The sequence below is a fragment of the Cupressus sempervirens genome, chromosome 10 (assembly GCF_028749045.1).
Source record: "Cupressus sempervirens isolate cs-2001-9-10 chromosome 10, ASM2874904v1, whole genome shotgun sequence".
NCBI classification, from domain to species: domain Eukaryota; kingdom Viridiplantae; phylum Streptophyta; class Pinopsida; order Cupressales; family Cupressaceae; genus Cupressus; species Cupressus sempervirens.
The window spans coordinates 758,889,550-758,913,605 of record NC_143127.1 but is presented as its reverse complement, the minus strand read 5'-3'; the positions used below and the strand labels follow the sequence as shown (position 1 = coordinate 758,913,605).

Here is a 24,056-nt window from a genome sequence, read left to right as displayed (position 1 = left end):
CGCTTGTATATTGATAAATTTGAAGATTGGTTAAAAGAAACCATTGGGAAGGGCATCTGAACAGCTAGTTATGTAGTGAAGTTGATTCTTTATGTTGATGATCTCATTCTAATTGCACAAACTAGCCAGGAATTGAGAAAACATTTGAAAGCTCTAGAGATCTTTTGCCAAGAGGTGGGGATGTAGGTGAACACTAGCAAAATCAAGATCAATACTTTCTTTTTAAAGAGGAAAAATGAACAAGATAATTTCATCTTTGATGGAAATTGGTTAGAGACTGTGGAAGAATGCAAAATTTTGGAATTGATCTCCACAATAGGCTCAAGTGGGAGACTTGTAGAACTAAGCATATACAAGGGGTTGAACAGATTCTTTTTTGCTACACGTCAAGTGTGGATAATTAGAGTATGAGATTGGAAAACCAAGAAAACTTTTTTTGGCCCGTTGGTAGCTACAATTGTGCTCTATGATTGTGAGGTTTGGGGAGCAACCTTTCATATCACCAATGAAAATGAATAGAAGGAATTCAAAAGTATCTTATCATGACAACCTCAAAGTCAAATCAATGGTTCTCTATGAGATTCTTCTAGCATAAGCAACTATATTTTTGATGGAGGTTTTGATGATAACTTATTTGTTAAGTTATCTAAATAAAGTTGAAAATATGGATAATCATTTTCGTCCAAAACTTGTGGTCTAGGAGAAGCTAGTTTGTAGAAATAAAACATGAAATAGCTAAACAAATGGGAAATTGACGTGCAAGAATGTCTCAACAATAATGAAGATATAAAAAGATTTGTGCTAGAGATTTATATGACTACCATGTCAACAACCCAAATGGGGTGGAAAAAAGCCCATTATGTAAAAGAGTTTACTCCCACTTGGGCCATGTCGAAAAAGATTACTTGTAAGTAGCAAATAAAGGTAAGCTAGATTCCTAGTGACACAAGCAAGATCTAGGTCTCATAATCTAAGGTATGATACATGTAGATGGATGGTTTTGAAAGAGGTTTGGGAAAAAAGGTTGTGTACTTTTTGGAACAAAAGGATTGTAGAAATTAAATAACACTTTATCTTTGAATATGTTGCTTACCAAGATAATTATGATTAATATAGGAAGTCTTGAAAGAATACTATCGAAACCAACAAGAAAAAAATACTCACAAGATTGCCCATGTCTAGATAAAGACCCACAACCAAAATGCCAACATTGTAGATAATTTCTGATTGAATTCTTGATCCCTTAGGGCTCATTTGGTTGGTGGAATATGATTTGAGAATTGGCTTTCAGAGTCCTGTATTTGGGATTCTTGAACTTGAAATCTAGATTACGGTTTTGAGAATTTAGTTTGGGACCATTTGGTTCAATCTAAAAAATATTTGATATTCTGGGTATTCCAGAACCCATTTGGTTCAAGCCCAAGAATCTGACATTACCATTAGATTTGGGTCTGTGCAAGCAATATCATCTAATTCGATCAGGCATTCAACCTTCAACACTTCTCAACTAAAATAGGTGTTCTTTCAATGAGCACTCCATTTCAAAACAATGATAGCCACAAGAAAAAGAGTGAAAGGTGGTTACTGGCTTTCCGCAATGCCCAAAGTCACAATAGTCGAAGAGATGGATTCAACACCTTTCTCCCACATCTTCTATGCATTCATACAACTCAGCAAACAACACTCACCATAAATCCCACACCAAATGATCCAAATTTTGCCAAGCAACCAAGTGTGGCAAGAACAACATCTGCCAAGGTTGTTTTCACCGTGCTATGTTGCATTCATTTCATCCTCCCATTCCAAAAGTCGAACCACTCGATTCACGTGCTCATTGATCCCAATCATAAATGAGATTGATATTTACATTTTATTATTGCATGCAAATCAATTAGTTAGAGTGAATGGGTTAAATAAGGTAAGGTAACAAAAGAAATGATGAGAGTTCAACAGACCTACCGACATGGTGAGGAATATCAGGGTGTGAATAGAGAGGTAACAAAGTTATCATTGGAGGGACTTGAGAAGAAATGATGTTTGCAAGTGCAAAGACCTTACTAGAGGAAGTAAGAGTTTTTGATGGAGGTAGAGTCACTTCTGAATCATATGAAGAAGAATCATTGTTTGCAAAAGACTTAGCATGAGACAAGGAAGCATGTGCCGATGAAAAGCACGGGCATGGGCTAGACAACAAAGAAGATATGGGAGAAACAAAAGAGAAAATGCTTCCAACATTGGATCAAACAAGTCATGTGGACCTCAAATTTTATTTATTTCCATTCATATGTAAACCTCATTTTTGGCAAGTTGGAATTGAAACAAGAATTGGAGCAATTCCACCTATTAGATGAAAGACCAAATCCTAGATTTAAAGGTAAATTAAGATACCAAATTCTATTTTAAAAAATTTTACGCATCCAAATAACAGATTAGAATTTTTTAGGAATTACAAATGCCACTTCCTTTCAAATCCATGAAGCAAATGAACCCTTAAAATGGTAGACGTCATTAAAATTCCTTGGTTAATTTGTGCACCAATACCCCCTAAACTTGGCCAACCAAGTTATTTCTGAGACTTATAAAATTATCCTTTTTCAACCGTACGGCTTTCAAAGGTCGGAATTTGAAAGTTCTCTTTGCTAATTAGGTAGAGTTGGCTGCAGACTTTGGACCGTAGGAAATTCATTCAGAAGCTCACATCGTATCAGAGGATAATCATAGAAATTCCCTTCGCAAGTTGTTAACATCTAGTGGTCGAGAGCATGGGTTCTTCCGCCGATTCTGCCAGGATGCAAAGTTTTCTCGAAGTAAGCAAGCCCTAGCCAATGAATGTGTTTTATCTTTTCAAACGTGAATTGTCATTGTGTTTTGTTAACAGTCCCTCTGTTCAGATTTTCAAATTAAAAAATTGGATACACTGTTACGTTTCCTTTGAACAATATATAAAGGCGTTGTTTTCTTATGTGGAAGCATTGCTTTCATTCTGTTACGATAGTTGGCACACGCATTTTATTTTTCTTGAACTCAAAGCAGCCTCTTCTAGGGATTATTCCGCTCAGTGAAAGGAAAATCTCTTGCTCGTGTTCCTTAGTTGGGGTCATTGAGTTTAGGGTTTAAGGGTTTAAGGCGTTTGCATTAACCAGGAGATACATTATGGAATAGTGTTGGAGAAGCTGCAATAAATTTGTAGATGCTGCTCACTCAATAGTTTTCTAATGAGAAACATACATTTTCCATCTCGAAGATTATACTACTTGACAATTCATATTTTATGAAATTATTGAGTTAAAATTCAGCTGGGTAAGACACACGTCTCTTGCGTTCAGAGTGCAGGTCAGGCTAGAGTTATCACGAGATTTATCCAATGATTGAAATTCAAAGAGTTATTATTTTGAACAACAGACACAAGGAATAGCGTATTTTCCTTGCTCTAGCAAGGGTGTTTCCTGTGCTCATAATCTGTGCTGGCTAGATTGTGACCGAAACGATTACCTGCCAATATGGCGTGGGTCTTGGTCTCCTTAGTAGATTTATATGCTTTTTGCTACATTTTCTTTGCGTAAAGCAACCATCACTATATCCATTTTTAGTTTCAAGGTACTACTTTTAATTGCTATCACAAAGTGATCCACGAATATAGCAAAGAAGATGGATGTGTAATGCATTAATTCTTCCTCTCAGTTTCACTCTAACATGCTGTAACTAGCTGACAACCATATTGGACATTCATATGCTTGATCCTACCACTACCATCATCCATTCACAAGGTTTACAATCTCTTTGTCAAGAATTTTTTTTTATAAAGTATTTAGCTTGTCATAGGTCTCACAATTTCTTCGAAACAGCTTGTGTGGTGGCTTCTTCAGGTAGAATCAAAAAGTTGAAATTTGTCAAGTATAACTTAATGAGCCTGTTTGTCGTTTTGTCCAATAGATACTCGTTGGCATGTGACAGTGTAATGGGTTTGGATATAAATACGGTGGCCTATTTATCTCCATCTATAAGCATATCCTCCATCTTTAGCTTCCATAACTCTAAGTTAGTGCCACTGAGTCTTCTATTTGTATGTGAGATGCGCTCTCCATTTTCTAGCAATATCTTCTTCTGTCCAAGCTTTCATTCAAAGCAATATTAGAACAAAAAACCTTGTGCCTAATACTTAGGACTAAATGTGATCAAGTTTTTGTACCAATTGAAAAGTAGGGATTTTGTCAATAATCAGGGTCACAATCACCAAAAACTTAGATGATAGGGCCGACTAAAGAATAACAATAAAGAAATATAATAATATTTTAAATTTTTAATAAAGAGGCCGACCTAGGTAAGGATTTCATTGTAAAAGAGTGAACCAAGGGTATCTACATTGAATCCAAAAAGGCCATTCAAGGGTAAAACATACAAAATCAGAAGGGCTGACCAAGTTTTAGAATATATAAATGCCGTCAAGATAGTACTTGAATGAGAAATGGAGGTGTGTGATGTGGTTTATGAAAAGAAGTGACCTTCAAAAATTTAATTAATAAAAGGAGAAGAATTCCATAGTGGCAAGGGTGTCAAATGATCAAGAAAATAGGAAAGAAAATAATTATGACCAGAACTGAGTAAGATCAGTTATTAATTATATTATAGCAGCAATTGGAGCAATCTATGAATATAATAAACTCATAGGCATATCCATATGTCTATATTATAGTAATATTGGTTTCAATTAGTGATCTTTGTAAGCAATCTAAATGATCTAATTATTATATATGATAGGGGATTTGTTTAATAGTCTATTTATGAATTTAGAGAAATGGATTACAAATAGGGAGGACAACCAACCTTCTGAGTGGGCCAAGGAGCTTTGTGTGCCCTTTGGCCTTGAGATAGCATCAAGTATGCTACTTTGTGATAAATGCCATACTTGTAGGCTAAGGGGCTTTGTGTGGCCTTGGGCTTGATATACCATAAAATATGTCAACTCAAGATATATGCTATGCTTGTGAGCTAAGGGGCTTTATGTGCCCTTGGGCTTGAAGTCCCATTAAGTATACCATTTTGGCCAAGCGCCTCAATGTGCCCTTGGGCTTGAGATCCCATCAAGTATGCCATTCCAAGATAGATGCTTGTAGGCCAAGGGGCTTAGTTCACCCTTAGGCTGGGACAAGGAAGATGTCTATGTCTCTAAGGTGAATTGAGGGATGGAAGGGCAACCAATCCCATGCTCTTTTAAAAAAAACATAGTACTTATCACAAATTTCACTATGAATTATGATTTGTTTTTGGAATTCAATTCCAAGTGTTAATCTATGAAACCTAACCTATGGGCTACGATTCCATGAAATGATGATTGATTGGTATTCAATGAGTAATTACATAAGAGACAAAGGCTCCTTACCTAGGGAAGTACAAAGATGATGTTTCTAAAAAAAACAATCAAGAATTGAGAGTGAAAATAGAAAGATACTAAAGTATCTAACTAAAGATACATTTAGTAACAAAATACATTTGAAGATACATTAAGTGACTAGACACATTTAAGTGGCTTAAATTACCATTACGAGGTAATTAATATTGATACCCTCCCTTAATGGTCAATTTATCAACTAACCACTACCCTAAAAAGGATTGAATTTGCTCGTCATTTGGCCATGAATGCATAGAAGGCAGCCCCCTTCTCTTCAAAACACTTCGCAACATGAGTTTTCTTCTTATTGTTAATTTTGTGGACCAAGAATGAAGATAAACAACAAAACATTAGAACAAAAGCAATAATGAACACTAAGACACAATAATTTATCCTTGGAAAACTCTCCAACTCGAGGGGAAAAACCCAAATACACAATAAAATCACTTTTTATTGAATAATCAGAAGTCTGAAATACAATATGCCCAAACACAAGGCTTGGACTGAAGTTATATTCAGAACCATAAGATGATAACTATATATTACATATGAACCCCTTCTAAAGAATATATAAAGTTGCCTTGACCCTTCATTATCTTGGTGTTGTAAAGTGAAGTCCCCTTTGTTGTGTCAAACTTTCATTGTCTTGACTCTTCAATATCTATGCACGGTCTCGTTATTAGCTAACATTGAAGACTCTTCGTAATCTTCAAAAGGCACGGCTCTTCATATGAAAGATCATTCATAAATAAAGACTCTTTGCAGCCTCATCATATCAAATGATTAGATAATGCAGTAGCAAGTATCTCAAATATAATGCTGCTGCAATCATAAGTACACAAATATCTTTGGTAGCTACCAAACTTTTAACACTCCCCCTTAGCAAAGGAGATATCATTTGCAGATTTCATGTCATCATGATAGACACAATGGCTTCACCCATAAAACTTATCACAAAATTTTTCAACATGATATGGGCATTTCAGCATGACATTCACCATGGATGCTCCTAGAGGGTGAAGGAACAAAAAACTAAGTCATGCAATGTCGCACATAACTTCCACCATGGCTACTCCCAGAGGGTGGATCCACTCTAGCTGCTCCTAGAGGGTGGAACAAGGGATTTCACCTCAAACTTCTTTTGTAGAGAAGAATGCATTAACAAGGGATTGCACCTCAAACTTCTCCCTCACAAAGAGGAACTCATTAACAAGGGATTGCACCTTGAAATTCTTCCTCGTAGAGACGAACTCATTAACAAGGGATTGAACCTTGAACTTCTCCTTCACAGACAAGAACTCATTAACAAGGGATTGCATCTTGAACTTCTCTCTCACAGAGAAGAACCCATTAACAAGGGATTGCACCATAGACTTCTCCCTTACAAAGAAGAACTCATTAAGGCACATAAAAGATCATTTGAATGTTGAGACTCCCTCTCAATAGGGACAACATGCTGTTAAGTTTTTGCCCATAAATAAAGATGAACAACAATAAAAGAGCATAAACAAGACACAAAATACATTTATCCTAGGAAAACCCTTCCACTTGAAGGGACAAACCGAGCCACACCAGCAAAATATCTCTCTTATTGATAGTAAAAATGTTCGAGTAGAAAGTTTTCACTTGATTGCCTTGCAATACACCGAGGAGTCACATTAATAGATTGAAATGAGACTCTTCATATTACACATGAAGGTCTCTTCAAATTTCAAATACAAGACCCTTCATATTTCCGTATGCATGCCTCTTCCCATGACGTATGACACATGTCTTTTTATATAATATTATCTTAAATATAATCACAAATTTCTCTTTCAACTAAAGATGACCATAATAGTCATAACAAACACGTTTCTATATCTATTAGAGATGATCTCTATTGCAGCTACAATCTTCAATGCTATCTTTAGTAAAGGAGGCACACATAGCTGCAACCAAAGATGATAAATTCACATTACATAACACATGTTATCTCAACATAACATAATTCACTATAGATACTTCATAAGCACATAAATTAAAGTCATGGAGACATGCACAACCTTTACTATGCTTACTCGCAGAGAGTGGTCTATCATACGTACTCACAGATGGTGGAATGAGGGCTTTCACCTCAAACTTCTCCCAGAGAAGAATGCATTTCCACCATGCCTACTTGCAGAGGGTGGAAAGAGGGCTTTCACCTCAGACATCTCCTAGAGAAGAATGCATTATAAGATCATGTATAAGAGTGACTTGCTCTCAGCAGGGACAACTTTGATCACCACAATAGGATAGATGATTCAAATTGTTTTACTTTCACATAAGCTTGCAAAGGGGTAGACATCTCCCTCTGTCATGTTAACTCCCTCTGAAGCTGAATATGCTTCTTCTGAATTTTCTATATCATTAGCTCAGTCCCATGACTACATACAACACACTCATGATCATTAATCCTGATGTCCCCAATTTTTGTAATAATTAATTAATTAATTGGTCCTAGGAATAAAATAAAATAATAAAGGACCTTCAATCAATTAATATAAACATGGGGTCTAAATTAATAAAGTAATAAAATAATTAGTATTGTTGGCCTCTTGTGAATCTCTAGATGCTTCTTGGAGGCCTTCCCTAATTTTAATGTAATTAATTAATTTGTTTTGGAATAAAATAAAATAATAAAGGACCTTTAATTAATTAATAAATACGAGGCCTAAATTAATAAAACAATTAAATAAATAATATTGTTGGCCTGCACTTGTAATTCTCTAGATTCTTCTTGAAGGCCTTTATAAGGCGATGGCTAGGCATTGCAATTCATCAGGGATTGGATTTGATTTCGCCTTGCATTTCCGGAGGTTGAAGGTTGAAGGTAGTTTGTGCGTAGTTTCGAAGGTGGAAGATCCTCCCTACTTTGCTTTTTGTAGTTTCGGTGGTTCAGTGCCACCCTATTCTGCTATTGGAGGTATCATTCCGATATCTCACTCTATGTGCCATATTTGCTAATAGTCACCATTTGGCGACTGCTTGTATACCCTCGGATCTTGGCCAATGATTGTGTAATTGTAATCAATTAATATCATTTGGAGATTAGTATACCTTTTGTTGTTGGCGGTGGGCGAGTTCCATTGTGTGTGTGGTTCTAAATCATGTTGGCAAATATCCTATGCATAGTTGGAAAACTCGTCAAAGCCAAAAACTCACCAAGCTCCCCAAAAGTTTAATCGGGAAAAACTTAGGAAAACTCGGGAACCTTAAAAAACCGCTGAAATTAAAAAAAAAAATACAATTTTTTTTGCAAAATTTAATGAGAAGATGCATCCAATAAGTTAATTAAAGAGAACACAAAAGAAACAAGTAGAGTTTAGATATATATAAATGCATAGTGGTACAAAATCGCATTCTCTTGCGGAATGCTCATGGCGGAAAGCAGAATAGTAAATAGTTTCAATCTGTCATACTAGAAGTAAATACAAAATACATCAATGCAATCACATCTTCCTCTTCCCAGCTGCACTTGCAGGAAAGTGAGGGGGTCTAGTCCTCAAAGAAGAGCCCCGCACTGGGATTGGGCGTGAGCTGTGTGACTGTGAAGTCTGTGGCAGAGCCTGTGCCTCCTTGCTTGACATCCCTATTGATTGGCTCGACGTCTTGGAAGAGGATGTATTTCCTTCTATATGTGGCACTAGTAATGCCTCGTTCTCTGAGCTTGAATCATCATCGTTCTTGTCCTCAATGTCATCCATTGTGAAATGAAAATTTGTTCCAACACCCCCCTCCATGGCCTGCCTCTCCAAATCAGTGATCTCATTCGGTGAAAACAATGGACCTGGCTCTTGTGCCGTCCAATCAGAATAAGGATCTATCTCTTCCAAATCAAGTGGATCAGGAAGTGCTGAACTCTGTGCCCTTTTTATGCGCAACTTGAGATTATAGTGCACATAAACAAGGTCATTAAGTTGTCTTTGAGTCATTCTGTTTCTTTTCTTTGTGTGGATGGACTCAAATAAGCTCCAATTGCGCTCACAATGGGATGCGCTACAAGGTTGGCATAGGACTTTGAGAGCAAAATTCTTTAAATCGGGGGTATTGCCACCCCAACTTGCCCACCAACCATCTGCAAAACAAAATATAAAAAGTTATAAAGCAATGAAAAAAGATAATCATGAAACACAACTTATCAATTTGCAAATTTTTTAAAATTTGACGCTTTACCTGGTGCTTGAGTAGCTCTTGCTCTCTTTGCTAGCATAGAAGAGAACAAATTACCCCTCGATTGCACATAGACTTGTTGTTCGGTCACAACAAGGTCTCTCTCTCTCTGCTTCATTGGATATCATTCTCTTAGAGACCATCCATGACCTCTTCGCTAGGATTTGAGTAGGAATCATCAGCCTCAAAACAAATAGAAAATGATATCAAGTCTTACTACACAACCTTAAAAAGTAAAGTAAAATAAAGTCTTAGTAAAATCTCAACTTCAAGGACAATCATAGTACCTGAATTTGGGGTTGAGGAAGTAGCCTGCTACATGAATGGGTTGGTGGAGCATATTGTTCCACCTCCTATCAATTATTTCCCAAATGGGGCAAATCTGAGTCTATCTGTATGCTAGTAATTTCTAACAGCCTCTTTGGCCTTACCCATGGCCTCATAAAGACCTCCCATTGAGGATTGTTGCCCATCACATATGCGCAAGGCTCTAACCAGGGGCATAGACATCTACATTTGAAAATTGAAAAATAGAAATTAGTTAATAACATAGTAAGTTATGAATTAAAAATGAAACTTGAATCAACTAAAAATATAATGATTTGATTCTTGAAGTTACCTCCACAATCTTTATAGCCTTTGCAAAAAAACTATCATCAAAGACTATCCGTGCCACAGCCTCTCTTTCGAGCTTCTTTGAGTAAGATAAAGCAACCCAATCAGCACACACAAACATTTGTTTCAGAGCCAATATGTGGTCAATAATACTTAGCAATGTCAAGAACACCGTTGCAAACCTTGTCATAGTGGGTCTCACTAAATCTTTGCCTTTAGTGGTCTTTCTCATCAAACTGAGAACCCACGGGTAATTATAGATATATTTGGTGACTCGCCTAGCATCTTCCACAACTGGACTCACCCAATCAAGTTTTCCCATGTCCTCCAAAAGAAGGTCAAGGACATGTGCTGCACAAGGTGACCAACAATGTGTGGGATGCCTCTCTTAGAAGATTCTACCTAAGAGATTAGTAAAAAATCAATAATTAGTTACAAACTTTTCATATTTACATCAAATATTAAATTGAATAATACCATAGCATTACATTCATGATTCATATTGAACATAAATTAAATTTACCTGCTGCCACATATGCTGCTGCATTATTTGTGATGATTTGCACCACATTCTCTACTCTTACCTACATGACAACATTCTCCAACATTAAAGCCAATGTGTGTGCATTTTTCACTTTGTTGGAGGTGTCAACAGATTTACAAAGCACCACATCATCTTTGCAAGCAACCAAGAAATTAATAATGGTTCTACTTCTTCCATTTGTCCACCCATAAGATAAAATGATGCAGCCATATTTCTTCCACTCCTTTTGGTTTTCCGTCAATACTCTTGCCCTATCGACTGCATTGTCAAGCAACCTACAAAATTTAGGTGTAATAAAGTGTTAGTAAAAAATAGGAAATAACAATTAAGATTTAAAATACAACAATGAGCTGAAGTGAATCACAATTATTTACAATTACTAAATAGTAAAATACTAACCTTCCACTCAAATCCTTGCAAGAAGGTGGCTTGTACCCTTTGCCCGATATTGAATTGCATTCACCAAATTCAACCAATAGGGACTATCAGCCACATACATTGAGATATTGTTGAAAAACCAAAAATCAGCAGTTGCAATATCAATTTGCTCATGCACCTCCTTGTTCCATCCAATGTCCTCTAATGATGGCTATGATCCAATTGTGTTCCTGGACACAAAATAACTCCCTATCCCTGATGCGGATGGCGATGAAGAAATAGGAAACATAGAAGAAGTGGAACCGGCAAAAGAGCCATTTTTTTTGCAGATCCGTGGACCACGAAGAGATCTCGGTATGTTCTCAAGTGCTTCTTCTTCTTCCTGCATATCAAAAGGAGCCCCTTGAGATTCAGCTATGGCTGCCCTCATAGCTAATTTCGCCCTCTCCTTATTCAATTTTTTCTCTTCAGCAGCTGCAAGTATGGCATTGATGAATCTTTTTCCTTCTTTAGTTACCTTGAGACAAGGATTTGAATCATGTTTCTTTATGCCTGCAAGGTGGTATTTGAAGTGGTTTATGCCTCTAGAAATAAGTTTTTCACATGGAATCATATAACCTTCCCAACATCATTTGGAGCTTCATAGGCATACAGCCATGCCTTATCTCTTGCATTTCTTAGGCCGAGTGCCTATATATCCAGATGGGCATGGTGTCTGTGGCCACTCTTCCTATGGATTTGTCATGCTTTTTTAATGCTTAACCGCTGCCCTACACATTAATTTATAGAAAAGTGAATAAATAAAGTTAGAACAATTAGGGTTTGTTTTTAGAAAATCTTACATATTCTTCAAAAAAAACTGTCAAACATAGAGTTGAATGGCTTTCAAATGATTCAAACATAGAGTTAAAATGCTTTTAAATGATTTGAATTCATTTACAAGCAACAACAAAAACAATAGGAACCTTGAACAGGTTAGCAAAGATATCCAAAAAAGGATGGAGAGTCTGGATGCTAGAGTAAGTAATATGGAAAAAATAGTCAAGAAATTGGTAGATCAAAATTGCAGTATTTTGAAGACTGTGGCTGATAACTTCAATACATTGCTGAACAAGATGGATCAGAGTAAATGCCATGACTCCTCTGTTGTGAATGAGGACCAGGGCCCGAGCAAGCACACAAGGGCTAATTCGAAGAAGACTGAAGGAGTGGAAGCAAAAAAGCTAGATGAAATGAAAGCTTCTACGAAAAATATGAACATTTTGGTAGATCAAGCTACGGACCTGTTGAAGACTGTAGTTGTCTGAGTGTTGTCCTTTTGCTTTTCTTTTGCTGTCATTTAGTGCATAGCTGTACTTTGGCCTCTTGTTTCTATGGTTGTTTAATTGTTCTCTAAGGCCTTTTATTTTCTGAACTTTTATGTTTGTACTTCTATGATATTGTGTTAAAGGTTTTGGGTCCTTTGAAACCTGTTTTTACGTAATCAAAACAACAAAAACAATAGAACATTTTTTTAAAAGTATAAAAAGTTTTCCAACTATGATAAACAAAACATGCTTGAAAAGAGATTTGTCTTCTAAAACCGGTTAGAATCCTCTACAAATCCACTCAAATCCACCTTGAATCAGTTGCAATCACCTAAGAATGCCTCCAAACCTTCTTCTCTCCACACCTCAAGCCTCTAGAGTGCACAAATGCAACTGAAGTTGCAAAAAAATAGACTTTTTGCCCTATATTGCCGTCATAGCGCGCGAGTTTTTCACTATGACTGTCATTGCGAGTTTTTGTTAAAAACTCGCTTACTCGCCGATTTTTTCTGCTCGGTTGAGTACTTGAATCCTGCAAGTTTTTTCGAGGAAAACTCGTCGAGCTAAAATACTCGGCGAGTGTTTGAAACTCGCCAAGTTTTCCAACTATGATCCTTTGAATTGGTTTATTATTATTAATATTCGCATATGGTTTGGCATCAATACTTCCTCTATCATTGGTAGCTTGCTCATTCCTAGTATGTCACCGTACGAACCTCTCCATTCTGATATTGTACGAAAACTTCCTTCCCACTTTGTACGCCATCCTTACGCTCACCCCTTCTTTTGTGTGACCAATCATACCGTACGCTGTCGAACCATATCTGCCCTTACAGACATCTCGTCATAGCCTATACGGCCTCAACTCCCACCATCCCAACTCACCATACGTTGAAGATCTCTCTTCATTGCCGTATGACCATCCCACATTCTCCTTCTATACGAAAATCAACAGAAAAGGGGTACAACACATACTCATAACAGTTGGGAACATTACAGAATCTCTCATCGTTTCGTTGATGTATCTTGCAACGAAGAGAGATTAATAATAATCATAAAATCAATCTGATGCTCAAAGAAAAACACTGACCCAATGTTGTATCAGAAATTCAGTATTTAGGATATAATCATAGGATACTTATCTCTTTCATATGCAGGTTCACAAATGTTTTCAAGCAACATGTCCTTAGCTCATCAACAAGTCCAAGAGCTTACTTATAGACCATGCAACTGAAAAATAGATTCAAATAAGCACACAAACCATAGGTACCACTATAGCACCGATTGTTAAACCATACCAAGAACAACAAATTAAGGTATAATCTCTCAGAGTAACAGATAAAAATAGCATCCCATAGTGATACTAAGTCATTTAATAAACATCTTGACTTTTTAACCGCAGATACTGAGTCACTCTTAGTTTATTCTGTTGGAAATAGTAACAAATATAATCCTCAGAGCAAATGGACACAATGACACTACCTAGAATTCCTCTGAAATACATTAGCGTCAACTCCTAACTATTACTTTAGTTGCGGCTTATATAAGAAGCCTTCTTCTTTAATTCCATGACAAGACACAAAACAAAGCCAATATATGTAACTTGTTTTATCGATGGAGGTCTTTATCTTAGTTTGGGAGTTGTGACAAGTTGAAACCAAAACCCATCCTTTGATTATACTTCCACCAAAAACACATACGGTATGACAATAAAGACGAATAGTTATATTTTCGCCTTCCAAAATTGATAGTCCGTTCATTCATCTGAACAACAACTTAACAAAGAAAATTGAAGACAGTCATTCACTGACAAGTGGAAATAATAAATTGCAACATACAAACCGATCCCCTGAATTAATAACACCATTGTAAGAAGAAAACTTGTATACCGATATCATTTGCAGCAATTCACCATTGAAACTAAGACATGTGACGTTGAGATCGTGAAAATACGTTTGAGTTAATACATATGCATATATCAAATTTGCTTTTTCATAAATGCATGATTTTCAAATGTTCCAAAGGCGGCACATTGAGTTTCCTTCAGAAATGACTCCATAAAATGGTGAATACCATACGCATGAATGTAATCACCCAATTTGGATTTGAGCCCTCGTTTCTACCTTCCTTGTTCTTCTGGATAGTTAGCTGCACAAGAATTGAACAATTTGCCAGCCTTGCAAAAACACAAGGTAAATAATCATCTCACTTAGCAGTTAGTCATATAAATTGAAACATATCATAGTTCGATGATAGAAATATAGGTGTTCGAAAAGTTTTGGGAGAAGTCACACAAAGACACGAAAAAAGAATGCAAAATGAAATCATTGACATCATAAAAAATACTTGATTTTCTGATATTTGGAAGGAGGTTGCGTAAGAATTTTCTTTTTTACCTTGATGGTAGAGATAACAACATCGACCTTAATATTCCAAAGGTGACCTAGCCATAGGCAAACATGCAAATTGAAGGTGGGATTGACTGGAAAGGGTTAGTCAATTGATGATTGCGGAACATGATTGAACTTTACCACATAATCATTGCCATTGATAGATGAGAGTTACCCAAGGTGCTCGCTGCTACACTACTGAGCCTCATGTACATATTTTCTCTTTTTCTCTCAAATGTTGCAATTTTTGATGAATTTGACACGTTAGATTGCAGAAGATTCGCTAAATTTATCCTCTAAGTTTTGAGATATAGAGCCAGAAAGGCTATTGTTATGTAGGTCCAAATCTGTTAGCTTCTTAAGATGTAAGAGAGCTTGAGGAATCTCCCTATTGAGATAATTGAGCTGATATCCAACCTATTGAGTGATCTCAGCTTCCCTAGAGAAGACATAATACCTCCAATGATGCCTTATTCCATGCAAATTGAGAAAAGGATGCATCAATGAATTCAACCCAAATCGCTTTGCAAAAGGGCCTACCAAGGTCCTCAAACCTAAATGCGGTGATCCACTCATAACTTTGTGTAGAGTAGAGCATGTACTCTGCACTCATATCTAGTCTCAATAGACGGTTGAGAGTTGCACAAGAAGACCAAGAGACTAAGCCTAAAGGAATCCAAACATGACTCGACTGTCTAAACATGCTATGCAAACCCAACACCTGTGAGTAAGTCGACTGCAAAGGTGGATTCAATCTATTTGACTGAGATCCTTCCATTTGCACCAACAAGAAAGAATAAAAAAAAGAAAACAATGCACTTGAATCAACATCAAATTAAAATGAATGCACGAGGAAAGAAGACAGTTATAGATGAAGATAAAACGATTAGACTTCATTGACCTTTTGAACTGACTATGCATGAAGTCTCCCAGGCATAATGGGCATCTTGAGTGAGGATGCATTTGGAGAGATATTACTCTAAATGATCCCCCTTTTATTTGGTCCAAATCGATAGAATGAGACACACCAAATTTCAAATGCTGATATCTCATTAGATGATTTGAAGATGGATAAGAACAAAAAGCTCACAACACTCTGCAATAGAACTTAAAACAAAGAAATTCCCTTAGGTGTTGTAATATAACCAGACTCTGATATCATGTTAAGTTTTTGCCCAGAAATAAAGATAAACGCCATTAAAAGAGCATAAACAATGCACAAAAGACAATACATTTGTCTTGGGAAAATCCTTCCACTTGAAGGGAAAAACCTAGCCACATGAGCAAAATATCTACTTTATTGATAATAAAAATGTTTGAGTACAAAGCTTTCACTTGATTGCCTTACAATACACCGAGAAATCACATAAATAGATTGAAATGAGACTCTTAATAATACACACGAAAGTCTTTTCAAATTTCAAATACAAGACCATATTTCCAAAAATTCAACACTTCATATTTCCATACACATGCCTCTTTGCATGTCATATGGCACATATCTTTTTATATAATATTATCTTAAATATTATCACAGATGTCTCTTTCAAATGAAGATGACCATAATGGCCATAACAAACATATTTCTATATCATAAAATCATAGATAAATATATCTATTGCAGCTACAATCTTCAACACATACAACTTTAATTATCACACTTAATTGACTCCAATATTTGACCAAACAAGGAGCTTTTTCAGTCTCATTGCTACAGGAGCTTGTTGATCCTCTTCAAAGGACTTGACACTCTCCCTCTACCACATAAGCTCCCTCTGAATATTATTGAGCCTTATAGAAGTCCTCTCTCTTCAGCTTATCAAGCTTTCCCCTGAATTCCTTATGTAATCTCTCATCATCCTGTTGTAGTAACCCAGGACAGCTCTGATACCCAATCTGATGGGGGTGGATGGATTGGATCCACAATGATAATTAAACACAAAATACACACTACAGGCACTTACAGAGATTATGAAATCATTTCATTCCCTGATTGATAAAAAAAACTAGTACATTGTGCCTCTTTTATAGAGGTTTTTGATTGTTTCCGGAAACATCTAAATTAACGGACATAGAACAAATAGACTTTTCTAGAGCTGTCCACACAAATGCCTTCTAGAACTTTACAAATTGGAATATTAATTTTACCTAACCCTATTCGGTAATCCAGCTGGAGTTTCTAGAATCCTCTAGTATTATTTTACATTTCATTTGAGGGGAAATTACACATTCCAACACTACCCCCTAATTTCAACCTCAAATGTTGTTGTATACAAATCCAAATCCTTTCTTTTGCCTGATGCCAAAATGTCATTTTTTGATAATCTTCGTATATGTTAATTTCTTCATTAATAGTGTCTCACAAGGCTGCAACCTTTAATTTCTACAAACATTTTGTAAGCAATTGGTTGCGAATGATTTCCTCTTTTCACTAGATCCACTGATAATCTTGCCTCATTTGTCGCAAATGCGGGTGACAGGGTTTACTAATAACCTTTTGCCTCTTTAATGCCTTGCTCTAATCTGTTTCCCAATGCTGCTGCATTCCTTCTTACACTTGAACATATTTACTTGAATAAACTTCTGATCATTCCTACAATTATTTGCCAATTTGATCCATAGCTCCATCCATAATCCGTTTTGATGCAACCTGCCATAAAGATACAACCTGCCATAAAATCTTTATTGCATTCTTTATTCCAACATGTCTTAGAACAATGATATTTCAAGCCACAAATATTACAAGGACATATATCCCAACATCTATCCTTTGTATGCCCTTTCTTGTTACAGTGTGAACATTGCACAATCTTTATGCCTTCAATTAATTCTCTTGAGCCTTTATTTATCTTTCTACTACCTGCATCAAATCCAAGACCTGCATATTTGTCTTGACTATAGTCTCAATCGGATTCCTTAATCCCTGTTCATCCTTTCCTAGACCTTAACCTTTTGTTGTGAGGTTTTCACACCGTTGCCAATTTTTTGGGGACCCCCTTTTATGATCGCCTCGACAATAGTTTTTGAAGTTGTCCAAAAGTTTTTTTGAGTTTTGAAAATTTTGAGCCTTGGACACCTTCAGGTCAGTGGGAGAGACTTAGCTTATTTACCAATTTTATCCTTAGGCCGAACAAATTTCAAATTTAATTCCAACTTGGCAGGATAAAATTGTAAATTTTGTACTTAGACGTTTTCTTTTGAAAATTTGGATTTAATTGTGTAAATTTGGATAATTTTCAAAAAATGAAAATTTTGTTAAATCTGGTCTTTTGGAAAATCTTCAATTTTTGGTGAAGAGAGATTAATTTTGTGATGATGAAATCAAATTGCAAAATCGATTTTTAGGCTCTAAGAGAAATGAGTTATTTGTGTTAAAATGCTAAAATTGCTTAGCAAAATTGATTTGAATTAAAATTGCAAAATTTGGCTTTAAATGGATTAAATTGCCTTGAAAACTTTTTAGTCTTTAATGAAATTAGTAATTTAATATTTAAAAATGGCTTTTGGCTAGCCAAAATCCAATTTTAATGATGTATTAATTACTAAATCTTCATTAAATAGAAATATTTAACACCTCTAAGGCATTTTTTCTTTTTTTTTTTGCAATTTTGGTCCAATTGGCAATTTAAAAAATTAATTTTCATGATGGCAAATTTAATTTTGGTTAAGTATTTAATTGTGGGCCATAATTTTGCATTAATTTTTTGTTTTTTCTTTCTCCCAGGGTCTAAGTCGGCCAGCTAGGGAGGGTTTGTGGAGTTGGCTATAAGAGGAAACTCCTTCCTCTTCTTTTCTCACTTCTCATCTTCTCCTCCTTGCTTTTGGGTGATTTTTATTTGAGGGCAGATTTCTCCATTTTTGGGCGAATTTCTTCTTGGAGCAGCTCTTTGGTGTTGTGTGATGTCCCCAGTTATAGATTCTAATAAGAGTTAAAAATAATAATATGAGATTAATATAGATAGATAAATAGATGATATAAAATCATTTAATACATATATTTTGATATATTTAAATATAATATATATTAATCTATGAGATAAATGATAATTAGAACAAATAAATATTTTGATTATAAATAATATCAAATACCAATAATAATTTTATAATGTACGTACATGGTTTATATTATGAAATGGACATATTCAAGTGGTATGGTGAAGAGATGCAATCATTCATCTTTGAGTCATATTAAAGAAACATTGGTGACACTTAAAAGCCATCCAAGGAAGATGTTATTCTAAAATGGAATTCTAAACTACATGCTCAAGTTAAGCCGCAGACCTGGAAATCGGGATCTCATATTTAAAAGAAACTATAATCAGGAGCAGTCCTAAATATAGCCACAACAAAGCTAACATATCAGACAAGCAATTAGATTTTATCTACAACATCCTATTAGACCAATCAACCACAATACATTTTATATATACATGAAGACATATCAAAAGAGTGGTCAATATATAATTTGGGACAATATAGTTCATGTCACACCCACGGTCAGTAGGATATTAGAAACACCCACATGCATATCAGAAAATATGATAGAAATATATGGAAACGCTGGAAAATAATCAATACTATTAAAGTTTTGAGAACAATGTCCATATTTTCTACGCTAGAGGAATTGGGAACATTACATGTTGGGCGATTTTCCTTGCAAGGCAGTTTTTTCTCCATTTTTGGCGATTTTGGTCTTGAGGGCAGATTTCCCTTCCATTGGCGATTTTCTTAAGGGCAGATTTGGCCCTTGTCTTGTGGCGATTTTTGGTGGGAAGGCAGATTTTTTTCATGGTATTGGCAATTTTTTTTTGCAAATTCTGATTTTTTGCAAGGAGCTGCTATTTTTGCCCTAGGTTGGGCGATTTTATTTGAAGGTGAATTACATGATAAATTTCTGATTTGCAAGTGGATTTGAAATTCTCAAGGTCTGATCCTAAATCCGAAAAGTCACTGTCCGACTATTGGTTAAGGTGAATTTTAATCATTTAGACTTGAAAGGGGTCCTTAAGTTGGCATCTTTCTTTCTTTCTAGTCTAAGGATTGCTTCCCTTGGTTCTGCTAGCCTTCTGGTCCACCACTCTACCATCGTTCTTTCTTAGGTTTCGCTAAGAAAATGAAAGAAAGGGAAGATTTATATTAGAAGATCATTTGATGTAGGCCCAAGTGTCAATTTCTCTTTCTTTTAGAATAGGACAAGTGTCTATTTCTGTTTGGCCACTATTTTGGTGCCTTCTCATTGGTTGCCACTCTTGCACTTTTTTCATTGGTCCATTGATCAGGTGGTAGCTTCTCATTGGCTGATGGGGTGGCAACCCTAATTAGGGTTTTTAGGATCCAATCTAGATCGTTGATCTTGTTTTGATCTCCACTGTCTGTTGTATTTTTGGCCCCTATATAAGGCCATTTGCTCTCATTTGTAAAATGTTGGAGAAATTGTTGCTAAGATAATAGCAAAATCACTCTCTTTTTCATTGTTGTGACTTGCATGGTGATTAAGAACATTGGGTGTTATTGCATGGTTTCTACTTCCACATAGTTAGATTTCTTTTCAAGTTGTTAAAGTTGGTTGCATTTCAAGTTGTTTAAGCAAGAGTAAAGTAGATGGATAGTTGCATGGTAGCATTGGTAGGTGTTTGATGGGGATCACTACTAGACCACTAGCATCCTAGCGGCTTGTTGGGAAGCCTTGTGTGGAAAATTAGTTTATTATTCCTTTGAATCATTACACTTGTGGAAGTGAGGCTACTGGTCAACTTTAATTAGGTTCAATCCCAGTCCATTTGCTAGTCTTCCATCCATAGGAGTAAGAGTAGGATAGCAAGTAATTTAGGACTTAGAAGTTAGGAGAAGAAAGTTAGAAAAAACTAGTTGAAAGAACCATTCACCCTCCACCACCATCACTTTCCATCAACATCATTTAGCGTTCACAAACCCATCACCATCACCATCACCATCACCATCACCATCACCATCACCATCACCATCACCATCACCATCACCATCATTCCACCAAAGTCCAAGTCATCTTTGAATGAACAACGTAAGGCCGCTTACGTGATTACCAACAAATCACATTGATAAAATTGAGCGAGTATCCACAAGTGTAAAGAACATTGGAGTTATTCTCATATCCCATGAGCCATAACTTTTCAAGAGAGGAATTGTATGTTTGATACTCCGTATCAAATTTTCAATTACTAATAGGTTATGCAAGTGATACAAAACTCGCATCAACATTATCTGGCGCTAGAAGGAGGGCCTGATCGAGGTTCATGGGAAGGTTGAATTGAAGAAGAGATTGACAAGGAATGAGCTTTCAAAGTTAGATTTGAGATGAGAGATCTCTTTTAAAAGTCAAAAAATCAAAAAATTCAAAAAATCAGAAATTCAGAAAATTCAAAAAAGGAAGAAAAAAGATTTCTCAATGGATAGGCGAGTGGACGTTCATCCCATTTGGTTTGATTTGAACAAAAGTTTACATCCATTCAATTTGTCTCAACTTGCAGCATCAAGGAAATGTAGGATACATGGTACTACGGATCATGGGGAGATGGATTGTTTGGCGTTTCTCTTAAGATTGGACTTGGCATTAAGAGGAAAATTTTCTTTTTCACAAATATATGAGCCTGCAGTCTTTGTCAATTCAAAGGAAGATTTTCTTGTTTTCAAAGAAGATATCAATAAGGAACCAAAAAGCATATGTGGAAAACATTATTGGTGCCATGCACATAGTCTCATATATTCAGAATCTACTTGCCCATCTTGCCAAGACACCATTGACTTGGTCAAGTTTCAGTTGGGTTGGTATGAGGAAATATCAGTGGGGGGTGGTAAGAATTTCTTTCAGCTTTCAAGTTGGACACCAAAGAATGAAGAAGATATGGTGTGTCAAGTGATATGGTTGATTCTAATGTTCAAGATAACCGAGTGGAGGAACTTGCACCCATTATATCACGAGGTGGAGCTTTTGACAAGAAAATTGAGGAAACAATTGAATTTATCCAAGGAAGAGAAGGGATGGTGGGCAAAGATCAACAGGTGAAGACACACGAAGAACTACAAATGGAACATCGAAAGGTGGACGAAGAGGAAATCTTTGGTGAGCCTTAATGCATAATTCAAGGGGTGACTCTTGAGGATGCATTGCAAGAAGTTTCAAATATCTTTAAAGAGGAAGATAATCAAGTGGGTGAGTTGAACAAGGAACTACAAGATATCACAAGAGAGTTCAAATATGAGGAAAATATTGATAAACCAATACAAGGCGCTATCTCCACTACGTTCTTTGGGGGGATGCTTGAAGATCCTATAGAATAAATACAAAAGGAGTCATTGCCCAAGGCCTTTCAAGGTGACCAAGTTGTTGCAGGTGGCATGATTCACCATCAACTTCGACCTCCAAAAATTTTGCCTCTTTAAATGGAAGTTGATGGGCCACTCACTAAGATGTATGATGGTTCTCCTATTAGTCTCGAAGGTACTATGTTCGGTGAGAGTCTATATAAAGAATGGCAAGATGTTCCTAAAGAGAGTCCAAAGGGAAATTACATGCTAGATGATGGAGCTCCTATTTGTAAGGATATGCAAGGATTGTTGAGTGATGATCAAGTTGCTCCCATGGAAAAGGAAAATAAAGAACAGTTTGGGTTGATGCTACAGTTGGATATTTTGTTCGAGCGACTTGGAGAGGTGTTTGATGGGGAGAATATAAAAAAATCCTTGATTTTTGAGGATACACTTGAGGAGACTCACAAGGATTCATGGTTTACTATTCATAGGGACAAGCCCCCAAAGACGATATTTCATGAGCTTGATTCCAAGATTGATCCTGCTTGGACTACCAATGAGTTCGATGTAGATGTTAGAGGGATGGTGCACCACCAACTTCGACTTCCTGAGGCCGTGGAGAATTTGCAGGCTCCATTTGAATTTGAGTCATGCCAGGTTGTTTCTTTCCCTGCTCTTAAAGATGAGAGGTTTGAAAGTTTTTATTTTGATTATGGAAATTCTGGGAAAACAACTTGTATTTGGATTAATTATGGACCCTATGAGTTGCCTCAATTGTTGATCTTGTATGATAATTTTCTAGAGTTTGAGTTTGAGGCGAGCAATTTTTTTCGGAGTATAAGGATGAGTTTGCGAGATTGAGAACTACCACCCAAACCTTGTTACTTTTGAACATCATGAGAAACCATGTTACATCCAGTGTATATATTAGATCGGCTAGTGTTGTCCCTTTAGAGTCTTGTACATAGTTAGGGTAGGTTTCTCTGGGACCATTTGGTTCAAGAGAGTAGTTTAGTTTGCTTTCTGTTCTTTAGAGTAGAGTTTGTTTTGGACCATTTGGCCCAAGGGTTAGAGGAGTTTCCCTTTCAGTTGGGTAGAGTAGTTTCCCTTTCAGTTGATTAGGGTAGTTTTCTTTCGGTTGTTTAGTTTAGGTGTTGTGAGGGAGCTCGAGTTTGATTTGCCTCAAGTCTTTTGACTGGAAATTTGTTAGCTTCCCTTAGTTGGGGCAATTTTGGTTTTGGTCTTTGCAAGAGCAAAGGGGGGTCTTTGTTATCACTTGTGGGCGAGATGTGTAGATTTTACATTTTTTGTGACAAAACGGAGTTTGTCTTGTTCATGTCTCGAATACATTTAACAAGGTTTAGAGATTAAAGGATGTGTTTAGTTGTTGGTCTATGATAGGACTTGTACTAAATTTGGGTTAGACTCGATAGAGATTCCTAAGTATCTTTGACATGGTTACAACATTCTACTCACACGTAATCGCTCTGAGTCCTTGATGTTTTGAAGTGAAATTAGACGTGAAATTAGACTTAGTAAAAAATCATACACCTGCTTCAGCGCCACTGTGGTCTTCCAAACCCTTTGCAAGCTTCATTGCTTGCAAACCAAACAAAAGATTGGAAAGAAAAGGAATTATCAAAAAAGAAAAAAATGAGAATTTATGCAAAAGAAAAGGCAGTATCAAAGTGAAAATAAAGATGAAATTAGGTTCGAGGGTGTGCAATCATCTCTACCGGTGCTATAAAAATAATCACTAAAGGTAGAACCATGATTGTGGTGCCACAGAAATAACTCCGTCGGGGCTATAGAATCCTGACTGGTAGTGGGGCTCTATCCAGGTTGCTTTTGAAGTAAGGATATTATAATAGCTAAGTTAAATGGATCAGAGAGATTATCAAGTTCTTGTCGAGCAGGGAATAAATCATAGGCACACACGTAACATACGGTCA

General features: G+C 36.3%; 1 protein-coding gene across 1 annotated transcript in view; it reads left to right on the top strand.

Moving 5' to 3' along the window:
• The first annotated feature begins 2,611 nt into the window (after nucleotides 1–2,611).
• The window catches only part of LOC149536083 (mitochondrial import inner membrane translocase subunit TIM8-like), a 63,552-nt gene continuing 42,107 nt past the window's right edge, over nucleotides 2,612–24,056 (top strand). Inside the window, exon 1 of the mRNA XM_089806539.1 lies at nucleotides 2,612–2,807. Within this exon, the coding sequence (XP_089662665.1) occupies nucleotides 2,763–2,807 (45 nt within the window). The 5' untranslated portion in view covers nucleotides 2,612–2,762. The remainder of the gene's footprint in view (nucleotides 2,808–24,056) is intronic.